Source organism: Syngnathoides biaculeatus, chromosome 6 (genome assembly GCF_019802595.1).
Source record: "Syngnathoides biaculeatus isolate LvHL_M chromosome 6, ASM1980259v1, whole genome shotgun sequence".
NCBI lineage: Eukaryota > Metazoa > Chordata > Actinopteri > Syngnathiformes > Syngnathidae > Syngnathoides > Syngnathoides biaculeatus.
In genome coordinates, this window is record NC_084645.1 from 27,902,494 (window position 1) to 27,927,612 (window position 25,119).

Genomic DNA, 25,119 nt, shown 5'->3' on the forward strand with positions numbered 1-25,119 from the left:
TTTATATTTTCTACATGTATATATGATATTTTACCATCACCAACAAAGTAAATGTTACAGTATTTCCACATGGTAAATGTAGGATTTGCTGTGTAGTTTGCAAGAAATGTGTATTGCACCTTACCATCCATCCGTCGATTCATTTTCTTTGCCGCTTATCCTCAAGAGTGCAGTGGGAGTGCTGGAGGCTATGCCAGCTGTCAACAGGCAGGAGGCAGGGTACATTGTCAATCACACCTAGGGGCAATTTAGACTCTCCAATTAATGTTGCATGTTTTTGGGATGTGGGAGGAAACCGGAGTGCCTGGAGAAAACCCACACAGGCACTGGGAGAATATGCAAACTCCACACAGGCAGGTCCGGGATTGTACTCGGGACCTCAGAACTGTGAGGCCAAAGCTTTCCAGCCTATCTTACCATACGTTTTTTTTTTTTTTTAATTTTATTTTGTTTTTAAAACAAAAATAATGCATTGTTGAAACAATGACAAGAAGTAAAACCAATTTAAGTAGAACACTTGAATCTACACCGAAAAAAGTGGACACATTTTATGATAATTTCTGACAATGTTTTTTTTTAGGGGGAGGGGGTATATGGCATGACTAATGAATTTAAAAAACTGGTGCGATTCCCTCTCATGTGCATCTATAGTCTTTATTTATTATAATTGCCTCATCAATCATCTACCGCCGTAACAACGAGATAAATGAAGTGTCCTGATGACATCATCATTAGCGTCATCTAAAATAATGAGAAATTACGTATGTTTCCATATACAAGATGCATAAAGGTAAGATCGCACAAAAATGTGTGTGGTCGAAAAATATTCATATTTTTAACCCTAGTTGATGTTTTCCTCTGAAAAATACCAAGCCTTTTACCAGGCCATGTAAAAAATAACATTTGTATGTGGTTTTGTCATTTTTACAAATCTGATTATGACAAAACTCCCGCCAAAAATCCGTTTATTGTAATGTGATGATCAAAACAAGAAATAATCTGAACAGAAGCATTGTAATAACACCTTAATTGACATAATCAAAAAGTGTAGTTCTTTAATCCATAATCAAGCATAATTATCATCAATCTGGAAGAAATGATTTATGATGATTTATTACACATCCTCCCCCTCCTCCGTCTTCAGGGACGAGGTGACGCTCACGAGGAAGATCGGCTCTTTGCGCTACTTCTACAGTGCCGCTTACTTCTTCTCCGCCATCCTGGTGATCGTGTCCGCAATCGTGCCGCACGCGCTGGGCAAAGGCATCATCCTGCGCCGCATCTTCACCACCGCGTCCTACTGCATGGTGCTGCGCATGACGCTCACTCGCCAGCTGCCCGGCTCCATCCAGATGTGGTACGACACGCTGGCGCTGGTCAACAAGATCGAGGTGCGCCAGTCCTCGCGCTCGTCCGGTTGAAAAAGTTGCGGAAAATAATGCCGTTGTCATTTTTTTGGGTTGTTTTTTTTTTATGGGGGGGGTCTGAAAAAGGATTTCTTGATGAAGGAGGAGTATCGTGTTCTGGAGTACAACCTGACCACCACCGAGCTGGAACTCATTAATGTCTCCGCTTCCTGGGACGAGGTGAGACAACCGCGACAAAAAAAAACCAAAAAAAAAACGAAGGGTCTCCCTCATGTTAAAAAAAAAACGCCTCCCTAAAAAAAAAAAAAAACTAGCAACTTCCCTGAAACATTACAAAAAAATAAATCTCAAACTCATTTTTGCCACGGGCCACATTGTCATTACAGTTAACGCTATTACTGTGAAACCATAAAAATCTTTTATCGGTTCATCATATTTACACATGAAATGTATGAACTAGATTTGGAATTAGAAATCAAGGGTAATGGGTTTTTCAACTATTGTTGATGTTTAATCACACAAAAATGCTCGTCATATCTCATTGTTTTTATTTAGGGTTTGATAATTTGAAATTTTGCTCCAGATTTTAACAAAAATCATGGTATCTGACACATATGATTTGCATTAGCGGGTCACATAACATCATGTGCCGGGCTGGATCTGGCCACTGGGCCTTGAGTTTGACACTTGTGACATAAACAATAAAAAAAAGAAGAGACCTCCTTCGAATAAATATAAAAACAGACAATACCCTCAAAAAGAAATACCTTTGCACACGGATATGGAAGATGCATTTAACCTACAGTATGTTGCGAACCAAAACAAGAGCATTGAGTGAGGCACACAAACAGCCTCTCAGAGAAAAATAAAAGTCTCCCTCAACCTAGTGGACTGGTTGCCAGCCAGAGGCAGGACACATAGAGACAAACAATGGACTGGTTGCCGGTCCTCGTTGGGCACAAACAAGCAATGACACTCACATTCACACCAACTGACAATTTACTCTTTGATCAATCTCACATGCGAGTTGAGTTTTTGACTAGGAGGGTAAAAAACTCATGCGTGCATAATTTATCTCGTGCTTTTTAGAGCATTTCCGCTGTGAAATAATATTTCTTTGACTATATTTTGTTTGAACTCTACTTTTACTTTTTCTATGTTTTAAATGTTTAGGGTTTTTCTTTGTTTTTAAAACGTTTAACCGTAATTCCCGGCCTACGGAGCGCACCTGGTATAGAGAAAAAGTTTAACGCTAGCGCCGCGCTAACGCTAAACGCAGGGGTCACCAACGTGGTGCCCGCGGTGGAATAGTAGCCCGCGAGGACCATGTAAGGCCCCCGCGAGCTTTGTTCTAAAAATATCACAGGCCACAAATTCTTACTATTATTTGTGCTTTAAATTCTGAATCTGACTTGCTTACGTGAATTAAAATTTTAAAATACCTGTAATGTCATTTACTACATTAAATTAAAATGAAAATATTTTATGTACGTGAAATGTACTCAGTCTGAAATTGGCTGCAAACAGGTCACGTAGCCCTTCATACGATTGGTGCTCACGAAGTAGCCCTCAGCCTCAAAAAGGTTGCTGAGCTCTGCGTTAAACTCTGTGTACCGAGGCTTATAACCAAGTGCGCTAACGCTACCGCCACCCTATCGCTTGCGCCGCATCGCGTGTGAAAAAAGTTGTGGTTTGTTGGGCGGAAATTATGGTAATTCTGTAAAGCACATTGACCTTGTGTATGTAAATGTGCTATATTAATAAATTTGCTTTGCCAACTTCAGAAAATTCTTTGTGTGTGTGTGCATCCCGTGTGTGTCTGTAGGGCATCGTCGAGCTCTTTGAGAAGATCAAACAGGAGAACAAAGCGAGCGGTCATCCCAACGGCGGCCTCTTCTTCACCAACCTTTACGTGACGCCCGTGCTAAAGAACATCAGCTTGTACCTGGAGAAGGGAAAGATGTTGGCGGTGGCCGGATCCACGGGCTCCGGAAAGGTGAGACTTCCTGCTCACCGCGATCACGCTACCCTCTATAGCAGTGGTTCTTTTGACTTCTTCAGAGGACCACTTGGAACGTGTTTTCTTTCCTGCAGAGTTCGCTCCTCATGTTGATCCTGGGAGAGCTGATGCCGTCGGAGGGTAAAATCCGCCACAGCGGGCGCGTGTCCTTCTCCTCGCAGACCTCCTGGATCATGCCCGGCACCATCCGCGACAACATCCTGTTCGGCCTCACCTACGACGAGTACCGATACACCTCCATTATCAAGGCCTGCCAGCTGGAGGAGGTGCGTACGTTCTTTCTTCGGGAAAGTTCTGTTTTAAATGACAGCCATACAGAACAGGCAGGTTGTGTCAGAGCTGAAGCAAAGCAAATTTATGTGTATAGCACATTTCATACACGAGGTAACTCAATGTGCTTTACATGATTAAAGGCATTTCAAAACAAAGAGATAAAACATTTAAAACAGCATAAAAACATCAACAATGACAAACAAAATATTTAAAAAATAAAGACAGTTAAAAGCGCATACAGTGCAAGTAATATGATCAAAAAGTAGATATAATCTAAAAAGCATGAGAAAAAAAGAAGAGTTTTCAACCTGGATTTCAAAACATTCACACTTGGGAATGACCTCACCTCTGTTGGCAACTTCTTCCATTTGTGTGCAGCATAATAGCTAAATGCTGCTTCACCATGTTTGCTTTGGACTCTGTGCTCCACTATTTGACCTGAGTCAGTCCATCTCAGAGTTCTACCGGGTTCGTATTCCGTAAGCATTTCTTTCATGTATTTGGGACCTAAATCATTTAGTGATTTATAGACCAGTAGCAGAACTTTCAAATCTATTCTAAAGCTGACTGGAAAACAGTGCAAGGACTTTAGGATTGGAGTTATATGCTCTGACCGCTTTGTTTTGGTCAGAACACGAGCTGCAGCTGTTTAATACTCTTTTTTTTGGGGGGGGGGGGGGTCCAGTCAGAAGACCATTACAGTTGTCAAGTCGACTTGAGATAAAAGCATGGATGTGCTTTTCCTGGTCTGCTTGACACATACAAGACTTGACTCTAGATATGTTCTTCAGATGGTAGATGGCAGTTTTTGTGATTGATTTGATATGATTGTTGAAAGTCAGGTCGGAATCAATCAGAACACCAAGGGTTCGGGATTGGTCTTTGGTTTTTAAAGATAGAGAGTCGAGGTGTTTACTAACAGCAATTCTCTTATTTTTATTGCCAAAAACAATTGTCTTAGTTTTGTTGTGATTTAGTTGAAGAAAATTTTGGCTAAAACAGAAGCTGACTGACTGTAACATGTAAGCATTGTGAGGTTTCACACCCGACCATTGGCCAAGGTCAGCGACCATCTGCTGCGCAGTCCTACACAATCTCACATTTTCGCTGTTCTGTATAAATTCCATGGAGTTGAGCGGGAAATATTCCGACTTCTGACCTTGTATGAGCGACGGTATCCAGAGTGAAAGGGTGTTCTGTAATGCCATGGGATTTGACCATATTTTTCCGTATCGCTGTTCCGTATAAACGTCACAGACCTGACTTTTAGAGGTTGTTACCAGAGTTTTTTTTCTTCCTGATGCAAGGCAATCAATGCCTGTGAGTACGGCACAATGGCACAATAGGGGGTTGGGAAGTTTGCCATCCCACCGTCCCGACGCCCATCTGACTGAGAAACCCGGTGTCGCTGCGTGAAAGTACACACAATTGTGGTAATATCACGCTTTGTTGACGTCTGTGTTAAAAAGTAAAAAGGTTTGGATATTCTGGATCTTCTGCACTTTTTGCAGGTTCTCTGTGTGAAAAAGATTCTTATTACTTCGTTTTCCATCCACTGAAGTGAAGCTCACCTGATAATCTTTTGTGCTTCGGAGGTAGTAGCAGCCTACCAGAGGCAGTTCAGTCGGCATGTTTGTTTGGAGTCTCTGGAAGGATTAAAAAAAGGAGAAATCTCCTTTCCCCAGACCACATTTGCACGCATATTATTATCTTTTTCTCTTCCTCTCTCTCACACACACTAACTCTCATAAGCCTGAGTGTTGAGTGAAGACCCCCTCAGTGGAATAAGGTCCACTCTGTTACCATGGAAATGTGCCGTCCCGTCACTGGGATGTAACGTGAGCTGGTTTCTCTTCCATAATGAACGGAGCAACACAGGAGATACAACTAGCTGTGTCGGCTTTCGTCACTTTCAGCGATGCCCATAAATCTGATCTTGATCAATGGGTGACGTTCAGGAAGTCACTTTACGGTTATCGGTGTGACGGATTTTGGTTGTGGTGTTGTTTGGTGGTTTGGATATGTTATTAAAGTGTTGTTACAGTGGCTCTCACCTACTGGGATACACACGGATACATTGAAATATATAATCCACGAAAAAACAATGTTCAAATCCACTTAAAAATCCAGTTTGTGGATTTGTTTATTTTTGGGGATTTTATTAATACTTAATTTAACTTTTTAAAAATTTATATTTATTTTTCAGATTGACAATATACATAATATATTTTCACAGGCAGAGAAATGTACGGACCATTTTGTTTATCAAATTTCTCTCTTCACTAAAAATTTATTTTGATTGTGTTTGTTCGGCTTTAATATTTTCCAGCATTCAAACATTTGTTTTGGCGGGCAGAAAAGGGAGTGAAATAGCTTATGTGTCTTTTATTATTTAGTGGAATCTTTTTAATATCCCCAAAATATTTTGACAGAAAGAAAAACCAATGGAATATCGATTATTTTATTTTCTGAAAGAAGTTTAAATTAAATTTAATTTTTACTTACTAATTTGGGTATTTAATTTTAACTTATCTTACGTTTGTTCAGCTTTTACAGTTTGAAAAAATATAGATTTTGACAGGCAGAAAAATAATAAATAATTTGTGGCCTTAATTTGTTTTTGTGGAATTTTTATATTAATCTTACTTTATTGTATTTTTCAGTTTTTGATTTAAAAGTGTATCATTTGGGTGGCAGAAAAGTAAGTATTTTTTTTTCCTTTGGTTTTATTTATTCGACTTTATTATATGAAATACAAACAATTATATGATGGGCAGAGCGATTGTAATTTTGAGACATTTTGTGAAGTATTTCAAAAATGAACAATACAATTAAAGATTGTATTCATTGAAGTTTTTTTTTTTAAATATATTTTGACAAGCAGAAAAATGAGCGACGTGAAATTTTGGGCCTTTTTCATTTCATAGAATTTTAATATTAGATTTTTGTGTATTTTATTTGTATTTATTATTATTTAAACATGCATTATAGTATTTCACATCTCAGTCTAGATTAATTTCTCCATCCTAGCACGGTGTATTTTATCAGATTGATTTTTTTTTTAATGTTGGTTTTAATTGTTTGGGTTTGAAATAGTTATGTAATCGTTACAGAGATGTTTCTGCTGGTTACAAGCCAAGCGACGCAGCGTTTCATGGCCACGCCACTGTGGTACATTATGGAGCTGAGTGCACTTTAAGGTGTTTTGCTCCCAAACACACGCTGTTGCCACAGCAAACAAGCACAGTGTGCACTGTCCACATGGCTTTGTGAGGAGCGACGGCCGTCTCGTGACAAAATTGAGACAAACGCAGACAAAATACGCGTGACAGTTGCCGTCGCTGATGCTCCCGATGTAGAAAACGATGACTCAATTTTTCAGCCGTTAATACCTTCACTATTCAGGTTTCATTAGACATGACTGAGGAAAATGTGTGGAAAATTCCCTTCCCAAAGTACAATGACGGTATTCGGTACGACCATTTGAGGATTCTATGAAAGTTAGAAACAAATTAGCCCATCTCACCAGACACATTACAAGATACTACATTTTTTTCAAAAAATTTTTCAAGTTGAATGTCAAAAATGCTACAGTAGTACTAACAACGTTTTTGCTTTAGCACTGATAACACCAAGATTAGACTTTTTTTCTCGTTCTTTTAAGTATTAATATAGTAAACAAGTGATTAGCACATCTCCCTCCCAGTTGTGAGTGTGGGGTTTTTGAATCAGAGTTCTGGCATTCCTACGCGGGGTTTCCGTGTTCTCCCCTTGATTGTGTGCATTTTCACAGTTCTTTGTCCATGTTTGGTTCACTGAAGATTGTAAATTGTCCATAGGTGTGAATGTGCGTCTGAAAAGTCAGCTTCAGTATATGAGTACTCCGGGTGGAAGTTGTAGGCCGCCTTTTAACAACACTTGCTGTGGGAACTATTGTGAGGGTTTCTGTTGGGTCCCAGTTTGGATGCTGCCGCCACACCGTGCGCTCTCCCTCTGCACTCAGCCAGCGGAGAGAAAGGAATGTTTTATGTAAAAGGTTTCAGAACCAGGCGGCACGGTGGGTCAGCTGGAAAGCGTTGTCCTCACAGTTTTGAGGTCCCGGGTTCAATCCCGGACCCGCCTGTGTGGAGTTTGCACGTCTCCCCGTGCTTGCGCGGGTTTTCTCCGGGCACTCCGGTTTCCTCCCACATCCCCAAAACATGAATATATGATTATGAATTGGACACTCTAGATTTCCCCTCGTGGGGATAAGCAGCTAAGAAAATGAATGAAAGGGTTTCAGAACCACTGACCTTTACCAGGGTGAGGCCCCCACCTCTTCTTCCACTTTTCTGTGCGTCACCCTCACTGGATAAAGCTTAGATGTCCTTGTCGTAGAACACATGTGTCAAACTCATACTTGTCATGGGCCACATAGTAGTTATGGTTTCCCTCAAAGGGCCGTTATGACAAAAACCATAAAAATCATTAATTGCGTCATCATATTTACACATGAAATTTATGAACTAGTTTTGGAATCAGAAATCTAGGGTAATGGGTTTTTTGTCAACTATTGTTGACCTTTGGAAACACAAAAATGCTTGCAATCTCTCATCATCATTTATGATATGACAATTGGAGATTTTGATACAGATTTTAACAAAAAAATCATGGAAGTTCATATACATGATTTGCCTTCGCGGGCCACATAATATCATGTGATGGGCCGGATCTGGCCCCCGGGCCTTGAGTTTGACACCTGTGTCACAGAAGCTCGAAATAGTTTTCACCTAAAAGTTGTTCCAAATTAGGTTGCGAACATAAAGAAAAAAGCCGTTTCCACAGCAACCACACCAGACCGTAGCTAAAATTGTACGGTCCGACCAGAGCCGACAGACTGACTGTAATTCTTGCCTATTGTTGCGGCCCGAAAGGAGCATACAGACCCCCGGTGGGTGGTCCCCCCCATTGTAAAGTCCAACAAGCCAACCTCCCCCGCACAGCTGCTTTATATTGCTTGTTTATATGAGACGTATTTGATTCCTGGCTGTTAAACCTGCTGTTAACTTGGTTTCTCATGCACTGCCGTCAGGAGGCTGCACGTCCCGCTTCCAAAAAGGTAGGACGTCCCAACTATGATCATAATTTTTATGTCTATACATCCCACTCGTGTCCATCCCAAGGTGTCCAGGTGTAGAATTTGAGTCTCATAAAAAGAAATGTCCATTCTTCATCAGTTTATTTTGTTAAAAAAAAAAAAAAAAATCTGTCAACTGGCCTTTTCCAACTTTGATTAGAATTCCATCTTCATATATATATTTTTTAATGGGCACCACTCATGTTGATAATGTTCAAAAGTCACAATGGGAGTTTCACACATTGTTGTGCTTTACTTTTTCCATAAACACTGATTCATTTTCACGTTTGAGGTGGTTTCATGCACTCCAGTATTGTTTTTTTTATTCCAGCACGATCACAAAGCACTGATTGTCTTTGAACAAAAGTGTTTCAAAACAAGAAAACCGCTTTAGCGCCGCACAGGGATTTCGCGATTTCATTATCAAATGTTGACATTGTGATGACGTGCTCTTCCCCATGTAGGACTTTGCCTTGTTGCCCGAGAAGGACAAGACGCTGCTGGGCGAAGGAGGCGTCACCCTCAGCGGCGGTCAGAGGGCCCGTCTTGGCTTGGCCAGGTACTTCCTGTCTCATACTTTTTTTTCCTATTATCTTTGTTAAAGCCTTGGAAAGCAGTTTAAGAAAAAAAAAACACTTTTTGTCATAAAAGTAAAAACTGCCTTTGAGTTTAATGAGGTCATGGAGGCCCCACAGCTCAGTGGTTAGAGCATTGGTTTGGTAAACCAGGAGGTTGTGAGTTCCTATTCCACTGCGGCCTCCACTCTCCAGGAGAGGTTGCGTCAGGAAGGGCATCCGGCGTAAAAATTGTGCCAAACAAATATGAGCATTCATCTGAGATATCACAATGTGGCGACCCCTAACGGGACAAGCCAAAAGAAACGTACTTAGTTTAGTTCAGTGAGGTCATAGAGGCCAACTTCTGACAAATTCTGGTCTGTCGTCCACCGTCTCAAGAGGGGTAAGCAGTGCACCATCAACAACGTGTTCTGGAGTGCTGCTGATCTCAAATCAGGAGGTTGTGAGTCAGTGGGCCAGATATTTGGAAGACTTTCTCAGTTCGACGGTCACGCCTTCCTTCAAGGAAGCCGAGTCTGGGGACTCTGAGGTGGGCGCTACTATGTCTGCAGTTGAGGTCACAGAGGTGGTCAGAAAGCTCCTCCGTTGGAGGGCCGGGGCCGGAAGGATAAGATACAACTGGAGTTTCTAAAAGCTTTGGATATTGTCACGCCTCTGCAACATCACGTGGAAATCAGAGACCTTGCTTCTGGAATGCCAAACCCGGGTGGTGGTCCCCCCTTTTTGAGAAAAGGGGACTGGAGGGTGTATTCCAACTACCATATTTTCCGCACTATAAAGCGCACTGAAGAGCCTTTAATTTTCTCAAAAGCTGACAGTGCGCCTTATAATCAGGTGTGCCTTATACATGGATCAATATTGAGCCTTTAGCGCAGCCCTTCTAATGGATGCATAACGTAACCCCTATCTTGACTGCGGAGTGTATTCTATGCGCCTTATAATGCGGTGCGCATTATATCCGAATTTTTTTTTTTTAAAAGGCCAGTCATTGAAGGTGTGCTTTATAGTGCGGAAAATACGGTACTCAGACTTCTCAGTCTCATTGGGAAGGTCAGGGATTCTGGAGAGAAAGGTCAGTCAGAAAGTTGAATCAGTTTAGCTGCTTTTTTTCAGCTCACTGTTTTTCAACAAGAGTGGGTGGCGGATTTTCACCTGTCGTAGATGATTCTGGAACATATTCGCTGCAAAAAGCGGAGGCCTTCACTTTCAGGAAACTTGTTCATTTACTCTCTCCAGGTTAGAATGGTTTCCCTCTCCAATATGCTTTATTTTGTGTGTGTGTACAGGGCGGTGTACAAAGATGCCGACTTGTACCTGTTGGATGCACCTTTCACACATTTGGACATTGTGACCGAGAAAGAGATCTTTGAGAAGTAATGTATCACAAATCAAATTAATTCACAGTTATTAAATGTGCTTCTTCTAGTCTCATGAGTCAAAAATAAGTTCCCCTTTGGGGCACTAGCTGTTGTGTTCATGTGAGAGTGCTACGGTCTAAGGAGTCAATATAAAGCACCACGGCATGTCATATCAAGTTCTGATATAAGCATTCATTTTCAGGTGCGTGTGCAATCTGATGTCCTCCAAGACTCGCATCGTGGTGACCAGCAAGCTAGAGCACCTGAAGCGCGCCGACCAGATCCTGCTGCTGCATAACGGCGACTGCTACTTCTACGGCAGCTTCTCAGAGCTCCAGGCCCAGCGGCCTGACTTTAGCGCTTTGATGTTGGGCATGGAGGCGTACGACAACGTCAACGCCGAGCGCCGCGGCTCCATCCTCACCGAGACCCTCCGCAGGGTCTCCGTCGACGAGAGCGCCGGCTTCCGAGGCCCCGAGCCGGGCCGGCAGTCTTTCCGCCACCCGCTTCCCCCTCCCATCATCAGCGGGCCCCAAGGCGGATCTGACAACTACCCGGAAAAGCGCAAGCAGTCACTCATCCTCAACCCACTGGCTGCTGCCCGCAAATTCTCATTCATTGGGCAGCAGAATCCCAACGGGGCACCACCAGCGTCCATGGAGGATGCTGTTCGGGAGCTTTCTGACAGGAAGTTCTCTATGGTGCCCGAGGATGACCAGGTGGAGGAGGTGCTCCCCAGGGGGAACCTCTACCACCATGGCCTGCCACACCTGAGCGGGCAGCGACGCCAGTCCGTACTGGCGTTCATCACCTCCGCCCAAGGCCAAGAGCGACACGAGCAGATCCAGACGTCCTTCCAGAAGAAACTGTCCATCACGCCATCCCACTACGACCTCCCATCTGACCTGGACATCTATGCCCGACGCCTGTCCAAGGACAGCGTCTACGACATCAGCGAGGAGGTGGATGAAGAAGACATGGAGGTGACTACTCTGCGCATTTGTTTTATGTATCCATCCATTTTTTTGAATACCAGGTATCGTTAGAGTGACGGTTGAGGAGCAGTGCAGAGAATCCCACCTGAGTTTTGGCCGAGAGGCAGAGTAGAGTTAGGGTTAGCCACCAGGCAATCACACGGCGCATGTAGGCAACCATTTATACTCACTTTCACAACAAAATTTCTGTTACAGTTGACTACATTGCTCTGTGTGCAGTTGGCTTAACGGGCCTGGTGTCTTGACAGCAATGCTTTGCGGACGAGCGCGAGAATGGGTTTGAGACAACTTCATGGAGCACCTACCTGCGCTACATCACCACCAACAGGAGTTTGGTTTATGTCCTCATTTTCATTTTCTTGGTCTTTGTCATTGAGGTAATTGAATTTTTACCCATATCAACTATATCTACATATCTTTTTGAGGAGTGGGACTTCGAAAACTCAAACATTTCCCTTGTCTGTCCTGACATTAGGTTGCAGGTTCAGTCATTGGCATCTACCTCATCACCGAGTAAGTAACTTCTTCCTCAATTCTTCCTAATACACCAGTAGTTTTCAAACTCGGGGACAGATTGCTACAGACCCTCCCACTTTTAAAATTTTCAGTGAAAGAAAAGAGAAATGAGTAAATTTCAAGCGGGGGCACGCAACCACGAAACTAACTCCAACCCCTACTGTAACACTACAGTATGTACTTTAATAATGAGAGGAAACCCTACAAGCTGTCATTTATTGCACCATCAGCAAAATCTGGAGGGATAGCGCGAACCCGTCCTCGCCCAACTACATCGATGAGCAACATCCCAACGCTTCGTCACCGCCCACCCACCTGGCGGTGATCGTGACGCCCACCAGCGCCTACTACATCGTCTACATCTACGTGGCCACGTCCGAGAGCGTGCTGGCGCTGGGCTTCTTCCGCGGTCTACCGCTGGTGCACACGCTGCTCACCGTCTCCAAGAGGCTCCACGAGCAGATGCTCAGTTCCGTGCTGCGTGCCCCCATGGCGCTGCTCAACACCATGAAGACAGGTTAGCCGTTGCGAGATTGACTGATGTCGGGAAATGGTGACGCGATCGTCCCCTTTATTCTGTGCCAGGCCGCATCATGAATAGATTCACCAAGGACATGGCCACCATCGACGACATGCTGCCTCTGGTGCTCTTCGATCTCATACAGGTAACGCATCCGAAGAATAGCGCGTGCTATGCCAGTGTTTACCGACCTTTCTTAATCAAAGGAGGCGTCACGGTGGATCAGCTGGTAAAGAGTTGCCCTCACAATTCTGAGGTCCCGGGTTCAATCCCAGACCCTACTCCGGTTTCCTACCACATCCCAAAAACACGTGACATCAATTGGACACTCTAAATTGCCCCTAGGTGTGATTGTGAGTGCGGTTGTTTGTCTCGATGTGCCCTGCGATTGGCTGGCAACCAGTTCAGGGTGTACCCCGCCTCCTGCCCGTTGACAGCTCGAATAGGCTCCAGCACTCCCTGCGACCATTGTGAGGATAATCGGCTAAGAAAATGGAAACAAAATCGCCACCAAATATCAGCAGGGGTTCTCAAGCCTTTTGTATCCAGGGACCCCTTGTACTGTAATGTCTTAAACACAACTACAACTAAGAGTCACTGACGGTGTAGCGGTACACACGCCTGACTTTGGTGCAGGCAGCGCGGGATCGATTCCCGGTCAGTGATGGTGTTGATATCTGCCCTGCGACTGACTAGCGACCAATTTAGGGTGTAGTCCGCTTTTCACCTGGCCGGGTTAGGCTCCAGCTCTGCTGTGACCTTTGTGAGGATAAGCGGCTTGTATAATGGTTGGCTGACTGAATAGATAACTACTGTTAACTCTTAACACAAGAGGAATTAAAAATTCACCCAAAAACAATCAGATTTCTTTTTATCAAACTAAAACTGTACTCCACTAGTTTCCAATAAGAAGAGGACTTTTGTCCTGTAGTAATATTCTAAAAATATATAACTCTCTCTCTCTTTAGACATAATTTAAAGCCTTTGTTTTTAAAGGAATTGTGTTTTTACCCAGTGGCTTGTGGTATAAATGCACGTCAGAAGAAAAATAATACGTTAAAATGTTCTAACCTTTCCCCCTGGCACTAGCTTTCAGTGATCGTCCTGGGCGCCATCTTCACCGTGTCCATCATGCGTCCGTACATCTTCATCGCTGCCATCCCGCTGGCTGTCATCTTTGTCGTCCTCAGGAAGTACTTCCTGAGGACAGGACAGCAACTCAAGCTGCTGGAGGCTGAAGGTGAAGATTTGGTATTATAGCAACAAATGACCGTTTTGGATTATTATACCTAAAATATTCAATGATGGTGCTTCCCATTGCATGTTCAAAAACATTTTAATGTTTAACAAGTGTGATTTAAACATTTTAAGTGTGTTTTGATACGTTCAAATAGCGTGTGGAAGGTGTAAAACTCTATGTCGTGGATTTCCGCTCAATCTACCCCCTTGATCAAATGCTGCCGCAGGGATTTACTGTATAAGTAGAGTCTAGTGCTGTAAACCTCGTAGATTTGTAGAAGTGAAAAACACGAGGGAGGAACAGCAGAGATGAGCTGAGGGGAAATGATGGAAAAGGAAGTGAGGCTGTGCGCTGCGTCAAAGCACAATAACGTTGATAAGGCGTGACGCGACACTCCCCGTCGGGAGCTCACACCGAAGCCACGTCTGACACGTTCATCATTTTCGCATTTGTCCTGAGCCGATGATTGTTTTGGTGGGACTGTTGGGCTGATGTCATTGCTAGTTTCCCAATGTGAAACTCAGCAAAGAGTCCTTATTCCCGTTTGTGTTTGGATTGTGCTCAAATCTTGTGCTGTTTCTGCCTTTTGATATATAAATTGAGGTTGGAGGTAAGTAGGCCTAGAGTTTAGGGATTCGATATGGTGTTGGCGTTCGGGATTAGCAAGTCGGGTTTGTATTAGAGGTTAAAATTGATTGTGCGTTGAGGATTTTGGGTTAGGGTGAGGTTTCAGGATTATGGTCAGGATTTGGTTTAAGGGTAAAGTTAAAGGTTTGGGTTAAGAATAGTTTTGGAGTTGGGTTTGCGTTAGGGTTTAGGATAGTGTTTGGTACAAGACTGAATATACTCTGGTCATTTCTTCTCAGGGCATTTAATTGATTGCAACTGGACTACTAGGACCGCTCTAGACTAAGTGTTGTTGTGGAAGTCCTTCTTACCCTAAATCCAGGATTTTCAAATGAGCGGCAATGGGTCAACCAGCCCTGAGAAATTGTGGTGAGATTTAGGATTAAGGCTCGAGGGTTGGGTGATGATTAGGATTCAGATTTGTGGTTAGGAAAAGGGCTGATGTTTCAGCAATAGGGTTAAACGTAGGGGTTATGATAAGGATTAGGGTTAAGGATTAAGATTAGGGTTTGGGGTTAGGTATAAAATGTGTGACATCAAGTGTTCGGCTGGATCCAGGTCCAAGACTGTGGTGTTGGGATTATGATTTTTTTTTTGGTTGCTTGCTGAATGGACCATTAGGACTCAGTGATGGTTGTGTTCAAGCGCTGAGGGTCACTGAAATGGGTCAGAACCTGGTGTTGACTTCTTTTTTTTTTTTTGCACAGTGGACCCAGAGGAGGATAAAATGGGCTGCTGACTCAGATACCACTTAGTGTTTTTGGGACTTCCTCTTAGTCTACCACAAGAGTGTTAAAGAGCTATGAGTCTTTGATGAGGGGAGGGGGGTGGGGTGGCGACTGGGACGGGATAGAATGGGATTTCCTTTATCCCCATCCTGGTAATGGCAGTAGCGTGTCCGCCTAGAAGAACATCAATCACTCATGTTGCGCTAACCCCAGTACATTAATTCTTTGTTTGCTGGTATTGTGCTAGCATCCCCTGCTGCTATTCAGGATCTTAAACATTAAAAATTGATTGAGCGATGACTCATCGAATATGCAACGAACACTAACCCCTTTCATGCTGCCTTGACGCTTAAACTTTTGATTGGTTATTTATTGCCTTGCCCATTTCAGACAGAATAGCGTAAGCAAAAGTAAAATAGAGCAAGAATAGGGTGCAAATTCAAGATTCGGCACCAACAGTAGATAGTTAAAGGTCTAGAATCATCCCTATAAACATTCTAAAATAGATATTGAAATGAAAAATACATGGAAGATTATTCACTTCATTGTCTACACGAAAAAATAAATATGAGCGGAGAGCGGGTCATCCATGCACAAAGTTGCGGAAGTCTCATTCGACATCCAAGTGGTTGCCATATTGGCCGAATCTACTGTCCGTGACGTTACACTGGAGATTCGCCATTAAAAACACGCTCTGGCCTCTACTATAGGAGACGAACACGCCCCTTCTGACACGGAAGCTGTTTTCGAAGAAAACATCTCACAACCAAGTGAAGTTTCCGGGGCAATATTACTCTATTGTTTCGAGCCATATTTAGATGACATGCGGATCACAGCCGAACCACCTCCCCACCCCATCCACCACAGGGCTGCGGTGATAAACGCCCACTTCCGCGGCGGACATGAACCACCGCGCCGACGAGTCACCCTGGCCGACAAGGCCTGCGTAGGCCGTCCTTCAGCAGCTTCTACATGGAAGCCTTCCGATGTGCACATCGACACATTTAGCAATGCTGATTTATGGATTACGCCACCCCCACAGCTATTGTTTTTTTTTTTGTGGCTGTATACACACCTACCTGTCATTTGGAACCCACGAAGCTCTTGTCCATTGCACCCGTGCAATCCAATTTTCACAACGAACCGGGTCTCTTGCAAACTTATGAAGGGTAAATCCATCCTCCCGAGTGTTCGAGCAATGTCCAGCAATGCAACGAGCCGGCATTTTGACTAACACGAAGGAACAATGAGTTACCTTCCCGGACGTAAAACTGATAGAAACAAACGAGTCCACTTGACGGCGCTCCTGTAATAGACGTCGCTTCCTGCTTCTTCTCGAAAACAAATCCCTCAAGAGGATTTTCATGGCGGGAGTTACAAAAAGCCGTATACGTCAAAATCAGGTTTTGTGGTGAAAAAACGCAAGGGTCTATGTTGGCTGCCTTTTTTTTTCCATTAATAACATACTAAAAATCATGCATTTCAGGACAGTTGCACTTTCAAGTAGATACAAAAGGTGGGTAGCAAGAGTATGGGGTCGGCCACAACGTGGTTGGAAGAATCAGCGGCTAAAGCAAGAAGCAAGTATAGGAAGCAAGAGTAGCTGTCTTTAGTGAGCAGGGAGAGCAGAGAGAATAGTGAAAACCAGTAGCTTGCAAGAGTAGGAGGCTATGCTAGGTCCAGCAAGAATAGTCAGCCACAGTGGGCAGCTAAAGTCGGTAGAAAGAGTTGGCAGCAACAGGAGAAAGTTATAGTAAGCAGTAGCAAGACTTGTTTGGAAAGGTGGCAAGAGACAGTCGTCAGCAACAGTAACGAGCTTTACTGGCTACTGCTCTAACCCGCCAGTGACTATAATGTGTCAAAAGAGAAGTGAGCAGGAATGGAGTAGCCAGCTCGAGTTGGCAGCAGGAGCAGGTGGCAAAAGTAGTGAGCAGTACCACGAGTATCACTGTGGAAATTGTAGTCGCATGTATTCAAAGTGGGCTTTTCCTTCCTGGTGTCCTGCCGTGCAGCTCGCAGTACCATCTTCTCGCACGTCATCATCTCGCTGAAGGGCCTGTGGACCATTCGGGCGTTCGGGCGTCAGACCTACTTCGAGATGCTCTTCCACAAGGCGCTCAACACCCACACGGCCACCTGGTTCCACTACCTGGCCACCCTGCGCTGGTTCCTCTTCCGATGCGACGTCATCTTTGTGCTCTTCTTCACCGCCGCCGCCTTCATTGCTGTTGGCACCAACCGTGAGTAGATACTGTGCTACTTATGAGGGGTACGCACATAACGATAAAGGACCTCAGCACACACTATGCCACGGGATCATCAGACGCACACCTCCACAGCACAGCATAACATCTAATAACAGGATATTTACTCTTAACACCACCAGATAATTGCTCACAAGATGATACCGCTCAACACACCTCACCACCACATGATAATCACTCTCAACACACCGCACCCAAGAGGATAAAATGATCATCACTCTTAATATCACAGGATAATCCCTCACCTGACACCACACGATAATGACTCTCAACACACCCTCACGATAACTTCCTTAACACACCCCACACCACAGGAGTATCACTCTTAACATCACTTGACATCACTCACCCTACACCACAGGGTAACAACTCTCAGTACACCCCTCAACGCAGGATAATCACTCTTAACACCCTTTACAACACAGGATAATGCGTCTTAACGCACCCCATGCCACACCAAGGTCACTCGAAACATAACCCACACGATATCTTTAGATCCATAGTCACTCTTAACACCAGAGGATAATCAATCAGCCCACACCATGCCACGGGATCATCAGACGCACACCTCCACAGCACAGGATAACATCCAATAACAGGATGATTACTCTTAACACCACCAGATAATCGCTCACAAGATTATAATGGTCAACACACCTCACCACCACATGATAATCACTCTCTCAACACACCCCACCCAAGATGATAAAATTATCGTCACTCTTCATACCACAGGATAATCCCTCACCGAACACCGCACGATAATGACTCTTAACACACCCCACAATACAGGATAATCACTCTTAACACCCTTTACAACACAGGATAATGCGTCTTAACGCACCCCATGTCACAGCATGGTCACTCGTAACACAACCCACACGATATCTTTAACGCCACGGGATAATCATTCAGCCCACAACGTGGGATAACTTTCAACACACCCCATACTACAGGCTAATCACCTTTAGTATGTAATAATTCCTCAACACTACACACCACAGAATAATAACTGAACACACCTTACATCATGAGTAAATTAGTCTGAACTCACCCCAGGTTGATCAGTTTTGAGATACACCACAGGATAATCAATGCGGACGTTATTTCCACTCATCTGATTGCCCGGGCCTTTGTTGGCTTTGCAAATACCCTTCATACCGGTAGGCCCGACTATCGGCATGTGTGTTCTCCACTTTCCTAGCATTGGCTGCGGCCCCTTATGATGCAGCACAATAATTGCCGTCTACTTTTCGACCTTTTCATAGACCGTGAGTTCCTCCGCTGGGATGAATTAAACTTCTCAAGATCTTTCCCGTTTGAACAATCGGGGACATCGTGTATCTGCCAACGTCAATAATAATGTTGTTGTTAAATGTCCTCAAAGAATATTTCCATGTGGCATGATGAGTCCTATTGAGTCTTATCTGAACACTGCAGTGTGTCTACTGCTTCTATGCTACTGGATAGTATGTCACGTAGCACAGGAAATGTGTGTGTCTTGGACTAAATGGAGGGGAAACACACACACACACACACAAACATCACGTCAGTGGCAATATGTGTTTTTTCGTTGACAACACATTAAAGAACAATTTAACGGCTCGTCAACAAGTCTCTGACGGAGTATTGTGACATCACTGCATTGTTACCAATACAGTATGCGCGCGTGTTTCCACAGAGGACAAGCCGGGCGAGATCGGTATCATCGTGGCCCTCGCCATGCTCATCCTGGGAACGTTCCAGTGGGCCGTCATCACCAGCATCACCGTGGACGGAGTGGTATGTAAGACGCACAAACGGGACAGGACACGACGGTGGTCATCAAGCGGTAACGATGTACAATCAAGAGATACTGGCAAACGTATTCAGCTCGCGTAGTCAGCAAGAATAGTCTAGTCCGTTGGCGTAGGCAGCGGAAATAGTTGTACTAGTAGTAGTTGGCGACAGTAGGCAGAAAAAGTAGATGGTCAGAATACGATTGCTCGATTAGTCAGGAAGAGTCTACAGAGCGCACCGGATTATAAACCTCACCCAGCACATTTGTAAAGGAAATACCATTTGGTACTTACATACGCCGCAGCTGTGTAAAAGCTGCTAGTGCCCACATTGAAACTGACATTGAAACACGAGATATTTATCAAGAAAAACGGTACACAGAAAGAGTTTTCAAAGTACCGTAGGTTACCTTGACAACACGGTACCACGAACAGGGCTGAAACCAAAATATACCAGTAAAAAAAAAAAAAAAAAAAACTGCTGCGGCAGCTGAACTGTAGCAACACGGTAGCACAGCACTAACGGAGCCGGTTAAAAAAAAAAAAAAAACATACAGGTAAAAATCACTGAGACACGGCGGTAACACAGCAGCAACATGCTAGATCAGCGCTAACAGGGCCGGTTTAAAAAAAAACAAACAAAAAGCATACCGGTAAAAATCACTGCGACACGGCAGTAACAGAGCAGCAACATGCTAGCATAGCGCTAACAGGGCCGGTTTAAAAAAAAACAAAAAACACGCCGGTAAATATCACTGCAACATGGCAGTAACACAGCAGCAACATGCTAGCATAGCGCTAACAGGGCCGGTTTAAAAAAAAAAAAAACATACCGGTAAAAATCACTGAGACACGGCGGTAACACAACAGCAACACGCTAACACTAGCGCAGCACTAACAGGGCCGGTTTTGAGAAAAAAAAAAAAAAAAAAAACATGCCGGTAAAAGTCACTTCCTTGGCACATATATTCCACCGGGCTCACTCTTACCTTTTACGCTCGAGTGCCCCCTTGCGGCCGTTAGAAAAAATGCACAAATTAGCCGCGTCACCGGATAAACCACGTGGCTGAAAAAAGTCACGGCTGGAAATCACGGTAGTTAGCCGGAATATGTAGAGTGATTAGCACACAGCAAAAGTACGTCATGAAAGTCAAGCAAGACTCGGTTGCAAATGTAGTCAGAGGAGAGGAGGAAACGAGAGAAGTCGTGTGAATCGGCAGCGTTTGAAGGCGGCAAGGGTTAGACGGCACTAGTAGACAGCTGCGGCGATCGCTAGCGGAAATATTCAGAGAGAGGAAAACACAAGTCCCAAGGCGGCATTTGTCAGCGGCGCTCGATGAACTTTGTAGTCACAGCCGTCCTCCTGTCGCTCAGATGCGCTCGGTGGATCGAGTGTTCAAGTTCATCGACCTGCCGTCGGAGGAAGCGCCGGCGGGTCGAGGAGGCAAAGCGGGAAGCGACCTGGTCATCGACAACCCGCACGCTCACGACTACTGGCCCAACCGAGGCCAGGTGGACGTGAAGGGCCTGACCGTCAAGTACACGGAGGCCGGACGCGCCATCCTCAGCGACGTCAGCTTCTCGGTGGAGGGCGGACACAGCGTCAGTTTTGGCTTTTATCGTCGCTTCTCAAAACCGAGACGCCGGCTGGCTGCGCTACGTACGACGGCGTTCTCGGTTCTTGTTCCGTTCTAGGTCGGCCTTCTGGGACGGACCGGCTCAGGGAAGAGCACCCTGCTTTCAGCTCTTTTGCGCCTGGCGTCCACCGACGGCGAGATCTCCGTGGACGGCGTCTCCTGGAGCTCCGTTTCGCTTCACACCTGGAGGAAAGCCTTCGGCGTGGTGCCGCAGGTACGGACAGCCGCCGTCGACGGGTACAGCAAATGGTGGAGGGATTCAAACTTATCAATTGGAGGCAGTCAACCGGGCAACGTGCGTCAAGACTCGTTTGTTTTTGTAAACACCAGAAAGTTTTCATCCTAACCGGAACGTTCCGAATGAACTTGGATCCTCACGGCCGCTACGGGGATGACGAGCTGTGGAGGGTGGCCGACGAGGTACCCGCACGTCGCGCTCCTCCGCCGTCTTCGGGCCGCGTTAGCGTTAGCTTAGCGCGTCTGTTGTCGTCAGGTGGGCCTGAAGTCGGTGATCGAGCAGTTCCCCGACAAGTTGGACTTCCAGCTGGAGGACGGCGGCAACGTGCTGAGCAACGGGCACAAGCAGCTGATGTGTTTGGCTCGCTCCATCCTCAGCAAGGCTCGCATTCTGCTGCTGGACGAACCCTCGTCCTACCTCGACCCCATGTCAGTCGCCGGAAAACAAAGCTGAGCCGTATGATTGGGTGAAATGTGCAAAAATGTCCCATTTTGGGGCGGTAAATTGCCGCATTTGGTTGTGGTGTGTTCAGAACGCTGCAAGTGCTGAGGAAGACGCTGAAGCAGTCGTTCTCGGGCTGCACCGTCATCCTCTCCGAGCACCGAGTGGAACCTCTGCTCGAGTGTCAGTCCTTCCTGGTGAGAACGCCGTCTCGTATTCCACGACTAAAAGTTCACCTTTTTTTGGGGGGGGGGGGGGGGGGTGGACATTTATGAGCTACAACCAGAAATGTGCCGTCATTTTCGACCTACAAGGCGCGACTTTTTTCACACGCTTTCAACCCTGCGGTTTATGCGGCGATGCGGCTAATTTGTGACTTTTACCGGCCCTGTTAGCGCTGCGCTAGCGTTAGCGCTGTGGTATCGTCTTGCTGCTGTGTTAGTGGCGCGTCTCAGTGATATTTACCAGTAAGTTTTATTTTAACCGGCCCTGTTAGCGTTAGCGTGGCACTAGCATTAGCACTAGCTTTAGCACGGCGCAAGCGTTAGCACTAGCTTTGATATTTCCTTTACAAATGTACTCAGTGAGGCTTGTAACCAGGTGTGCTCTGTAGGCCGGGAATTACGGTGTATATATATATATATATATATATATATATTTTTTTTTTAGGGACAAAGAGTTGTAGATTTTCAAGACAAAAAAAAGATTTTTGGGTTCTCTATATGAAAGAAAAACTAAAAGAGAGCAAAAATGTGTATATTTGAGAAGAAAACACGCATACATAATATTTGGAGGAAACATCTAAAAGCAATGTAAGTTATGGAACAACATTTTTTTTATATATATTTATACGTTGTTGCAAATATTTGAAAACAAAAAGTTTTACATTTTTGAGGAAAATGTCTTTGTGATCCGAAAAATATTTTAGAGTCTAAAATTTTATTCTCAAGGGTAAGAAAATGTCATCCCACCTCCTGCCCGTTGACAGCTGGGATAGGCTCCAGCACTCCCTGCGACCCTCGTGAGGATAAGGGGCAAAAAGAATATGAATGAATAGATACTTTTGGAATATTTGATTTGAGAACAAAAAGTATATTTTTGATTCAAAATGAAGATATTCTATAGTTGCAAAGAAAATGTCATTTTCAAGGAAATCGTGATCTATTTCGGTTTGGGGTATAGATTTATACTAAAACACACACATACACAGTTATAGATATATATTTTTGTGGAAAAGAATGTCTTGATTCCTGCTAAAGAGTTTTTCTCCAGAAATGAAACATTCTCGCGTGCGCTCGTCTCGTCAGATGATGTCGGGCAGCTCGATCAAGACCTACGAGAACCTTCACAAGCTGCTAAACGAGACGAGCCAGCTGAAGCAGGCCATGAGCCCGTCGGACCGCCTCCGCCTGGGGGCCCCGCTGCACCGGCTCAACTCGACCAAGAGGGCGGCGCCGCCCTGCGCCAACATCGCCTCGCTTCCCGAGGAGGCCGAGGACGACGCGCTGGACACGCGGCTCTAGCGCGGCGTTCCCGCGTACGATCGGTACGAGCGGCCGTAGCGCGAGTTTGAAGCACTTTAGAGAGACGCTGAGGTACTCGCTCACACTAAATGAACATCAAGAGCACAAGTTGCCAGTAATTCGTGCAAAGTCGCAATAATAAATTTCCAGTTGTTTTGTTTTATTTTGTAGTAGTCGGGTACTTGGATGGATGCGTGGCTGTGATCAAGCCTTTGTTTGCTCTTTCATAGGAAAAAAAAAAAGAAAGAAATGTTCCATAAATGCCTTTGCGCTGTCAAATATATTTGCAATAAAACATTTTCACGTTTGTTGCCCTGCTTGTGCTTGTGTTTGTACAAAACCACGGACGGTACACGTGTATAATTACATATTCACATGCAAAGCTAAAGAAAAGCCACCCGGGGATGATTTGAAGATTTTAATATTTTTGTGCTTGAAAGCCTTTTTTTTTCTCAAATTAAAAAAAAAAAAAACTCAAACAGCCATCGTACAACTTTGAAACAGACTACAGTAGTCTCTCCTGTACATATGTTTACATACATACACATATATATATATATATATATATATCTATATATTCAAAGAGTTATAAACATTGAAGAAATCTTTTAAGAATAAAATCATACACGGTGATTGACGAGAGAAAAGAAAGCTTGTCGTCGTCTTAGTAGTAGTAGTAGTAGTAGTAGTAGTAGTATGGCTTACAGTACACGTCTAGTACTTACTTTCAAACGTTACAAACACTCCTTTAAAAGGCGACTGTACAGATGTCCTCGTCCCCCGTCACGCGCTAACGGCAAAACTCGTAAATTATTTACACGCTAAACCCTGATTGATGTTCAAGCCGCCACGCAAACAAAACAACAACAAACAAAAAAAATAAAGAGGAAACAATCGGTCACTCGCTGCGACCGTCAAATCAAATATTTGCTTCGAGAACAAAAGCGTGGTCCCTATTATTACGGGCAAGTACACACCAGGGAAGTGTGACGAGTACAAAGAGTTCAAAGGTGGTCTGCTTACGAGGAAGGGGGGGGGGGGGTAAACACACGCTCACGCTACAACGACAACGTCACGTACTCTACCGGATCACCCGACATTTGAAGAACCTACAGCCTTGTTTTTATTCAATACCGGATATGGAATTATTGTATTTACTCGAGCTCGGTACACACAGACTCCTTCTGAATAATTCCAAGAAAAACTTTGACATTTTTCATGTTTTAAGGATTAGAATGGGATATTTTCCAGAAAGAGAATGTTGCAAATTTAAAAGGAAAGGAAAAGCATTTTTTTTTAAAGTGACATGTTCTGGAAATAAACTTTTGTGAGAAAAAGCTGCATAATTTGTCTATTTTTTGAACTGTATTTTTTGTTTTTGAAAGTCCTCAAAAAAAAAAAAATGTCCAAATTATACAAATGTTTTCTCATCAAAATGTCAGAATTTTCTTTAAAAAAAAACAAAACTTTACTTTATTTCTTTAACCATGAAAAAGTTTTTTTTTAGGGTAATGAAAAAACATTTATTTCCAAGAAACAACATTGCAAATCATTTTTTTCAATATATACTACTTTTGCTTAAAAATGTCAATGGTTTTATTTTTGAAAACGTATTACTTTTCTGGAAAAGCTACAACTTTATTTCTTGGAAATGTAATAAGTTTTATTTTCTCCAGGGCATACAATGTTTTTCAGTTAAAAAAAAAAAGTGTTAGTGTCCAGAAAAATCTATTTCAAAGAAAAAAAAATCTTTACGGTGTTTCTTTCTTAAAACAAATCTGAAAATATGTTACTTTTTTGTTGTAAAAGGAAAATCAATTTTTTTGAAAGTGACATGTTCTGGAAATAAACTTTTGTGAGAAAAAGCTGCATTATTTGTCTATTTTTTGAACTGTATTTT

General features: G+C 43.9%; 1 protein-coding gene across 2 annotated transcripts in view; it reads left to right on the forward strand.

Annotated features, from left to right (window-relative positions):
- The window catches only part of cftr (CF transmembrane conductance regulator), a 35,055-nt gene extending 11,528 nt beyond the window's left edge, over positions 1–23,527 (forward strand). The window contains exons 8-28 of one of the 2 annotated variants that reach the window (XM_061821518.1): positions 1,145–1,391; positions 1,494–1,586; positions 3,193–3,363; positions 3,462–3,653; positions 8,732–8,758; positions 9,241–9,335; positions 10,641–10,727; positions 10,915–11,695; positions 11,956–12,084; positions 12,183–12,220; positions 12,454–12,740; positions 12,809–12,888; positions 13,833–13,983; positions 17,351–17,578; positions 19,284–19,384; positions 20,755–20,982; positions 21,076–21,231; positions 21,348–21,437; positions 21,511–21,683; positions 21,788–21,893; positions 23,004–23,527. In XM_061821518.1, the coding sequence (XP_061677502.1) occupies positions 1,145–1,391; positions 1,494–1,586; positions 3,193–3,363; positions 3,462–3,653; positions 8,732–8,758; positions 9,241–9,335; positions 10,641–10,727; positions 10,915–11,695; positions 11,956–12,084; positions 12,183–12,220; positions 12,454–12,740; positions 12,809–12,888; positions 13,833–13,983; positions 17,351–17,578; positions 19,284–19,384; positions 20,755–20,982; positions 21,076–21,231; positions 21,348–21,437; positions 21,511–21,683; positions 21,788–21,893; positions 23,004–23,219 (3,676 nt within the window). In that variant the 3' untranslated portion in view covers positions 23,220–23,527. The remainder of the gene's footprint in view (positions 1–1,144; positions 1,392–1,493; positions 1,587–3,192; positions 3,364–3,461; positions 3,654–8,731; positions 8,759–9,240; positions 9,336–10,640; positions 10,728–10,914; positions 11,696–11,955; positions 12,085–12,182; positions 12,221–12,453; positions 12,741–12,808; positions 12,889–13,832; positions 13,984–17,350; positions 17,579–19,283; positions 19,385–20,754; positions 20,983–21,075; positions 21,232–21,347; positions 21,438–21,510; positions 21,684–21,787; positions 21,894–23,003) is intronic. The other variant, XM_061821519.1, reaches the window with a different exon arrangement.
- Positions 23,528–25,119: the final 1,592 nt, after the last annotated feature.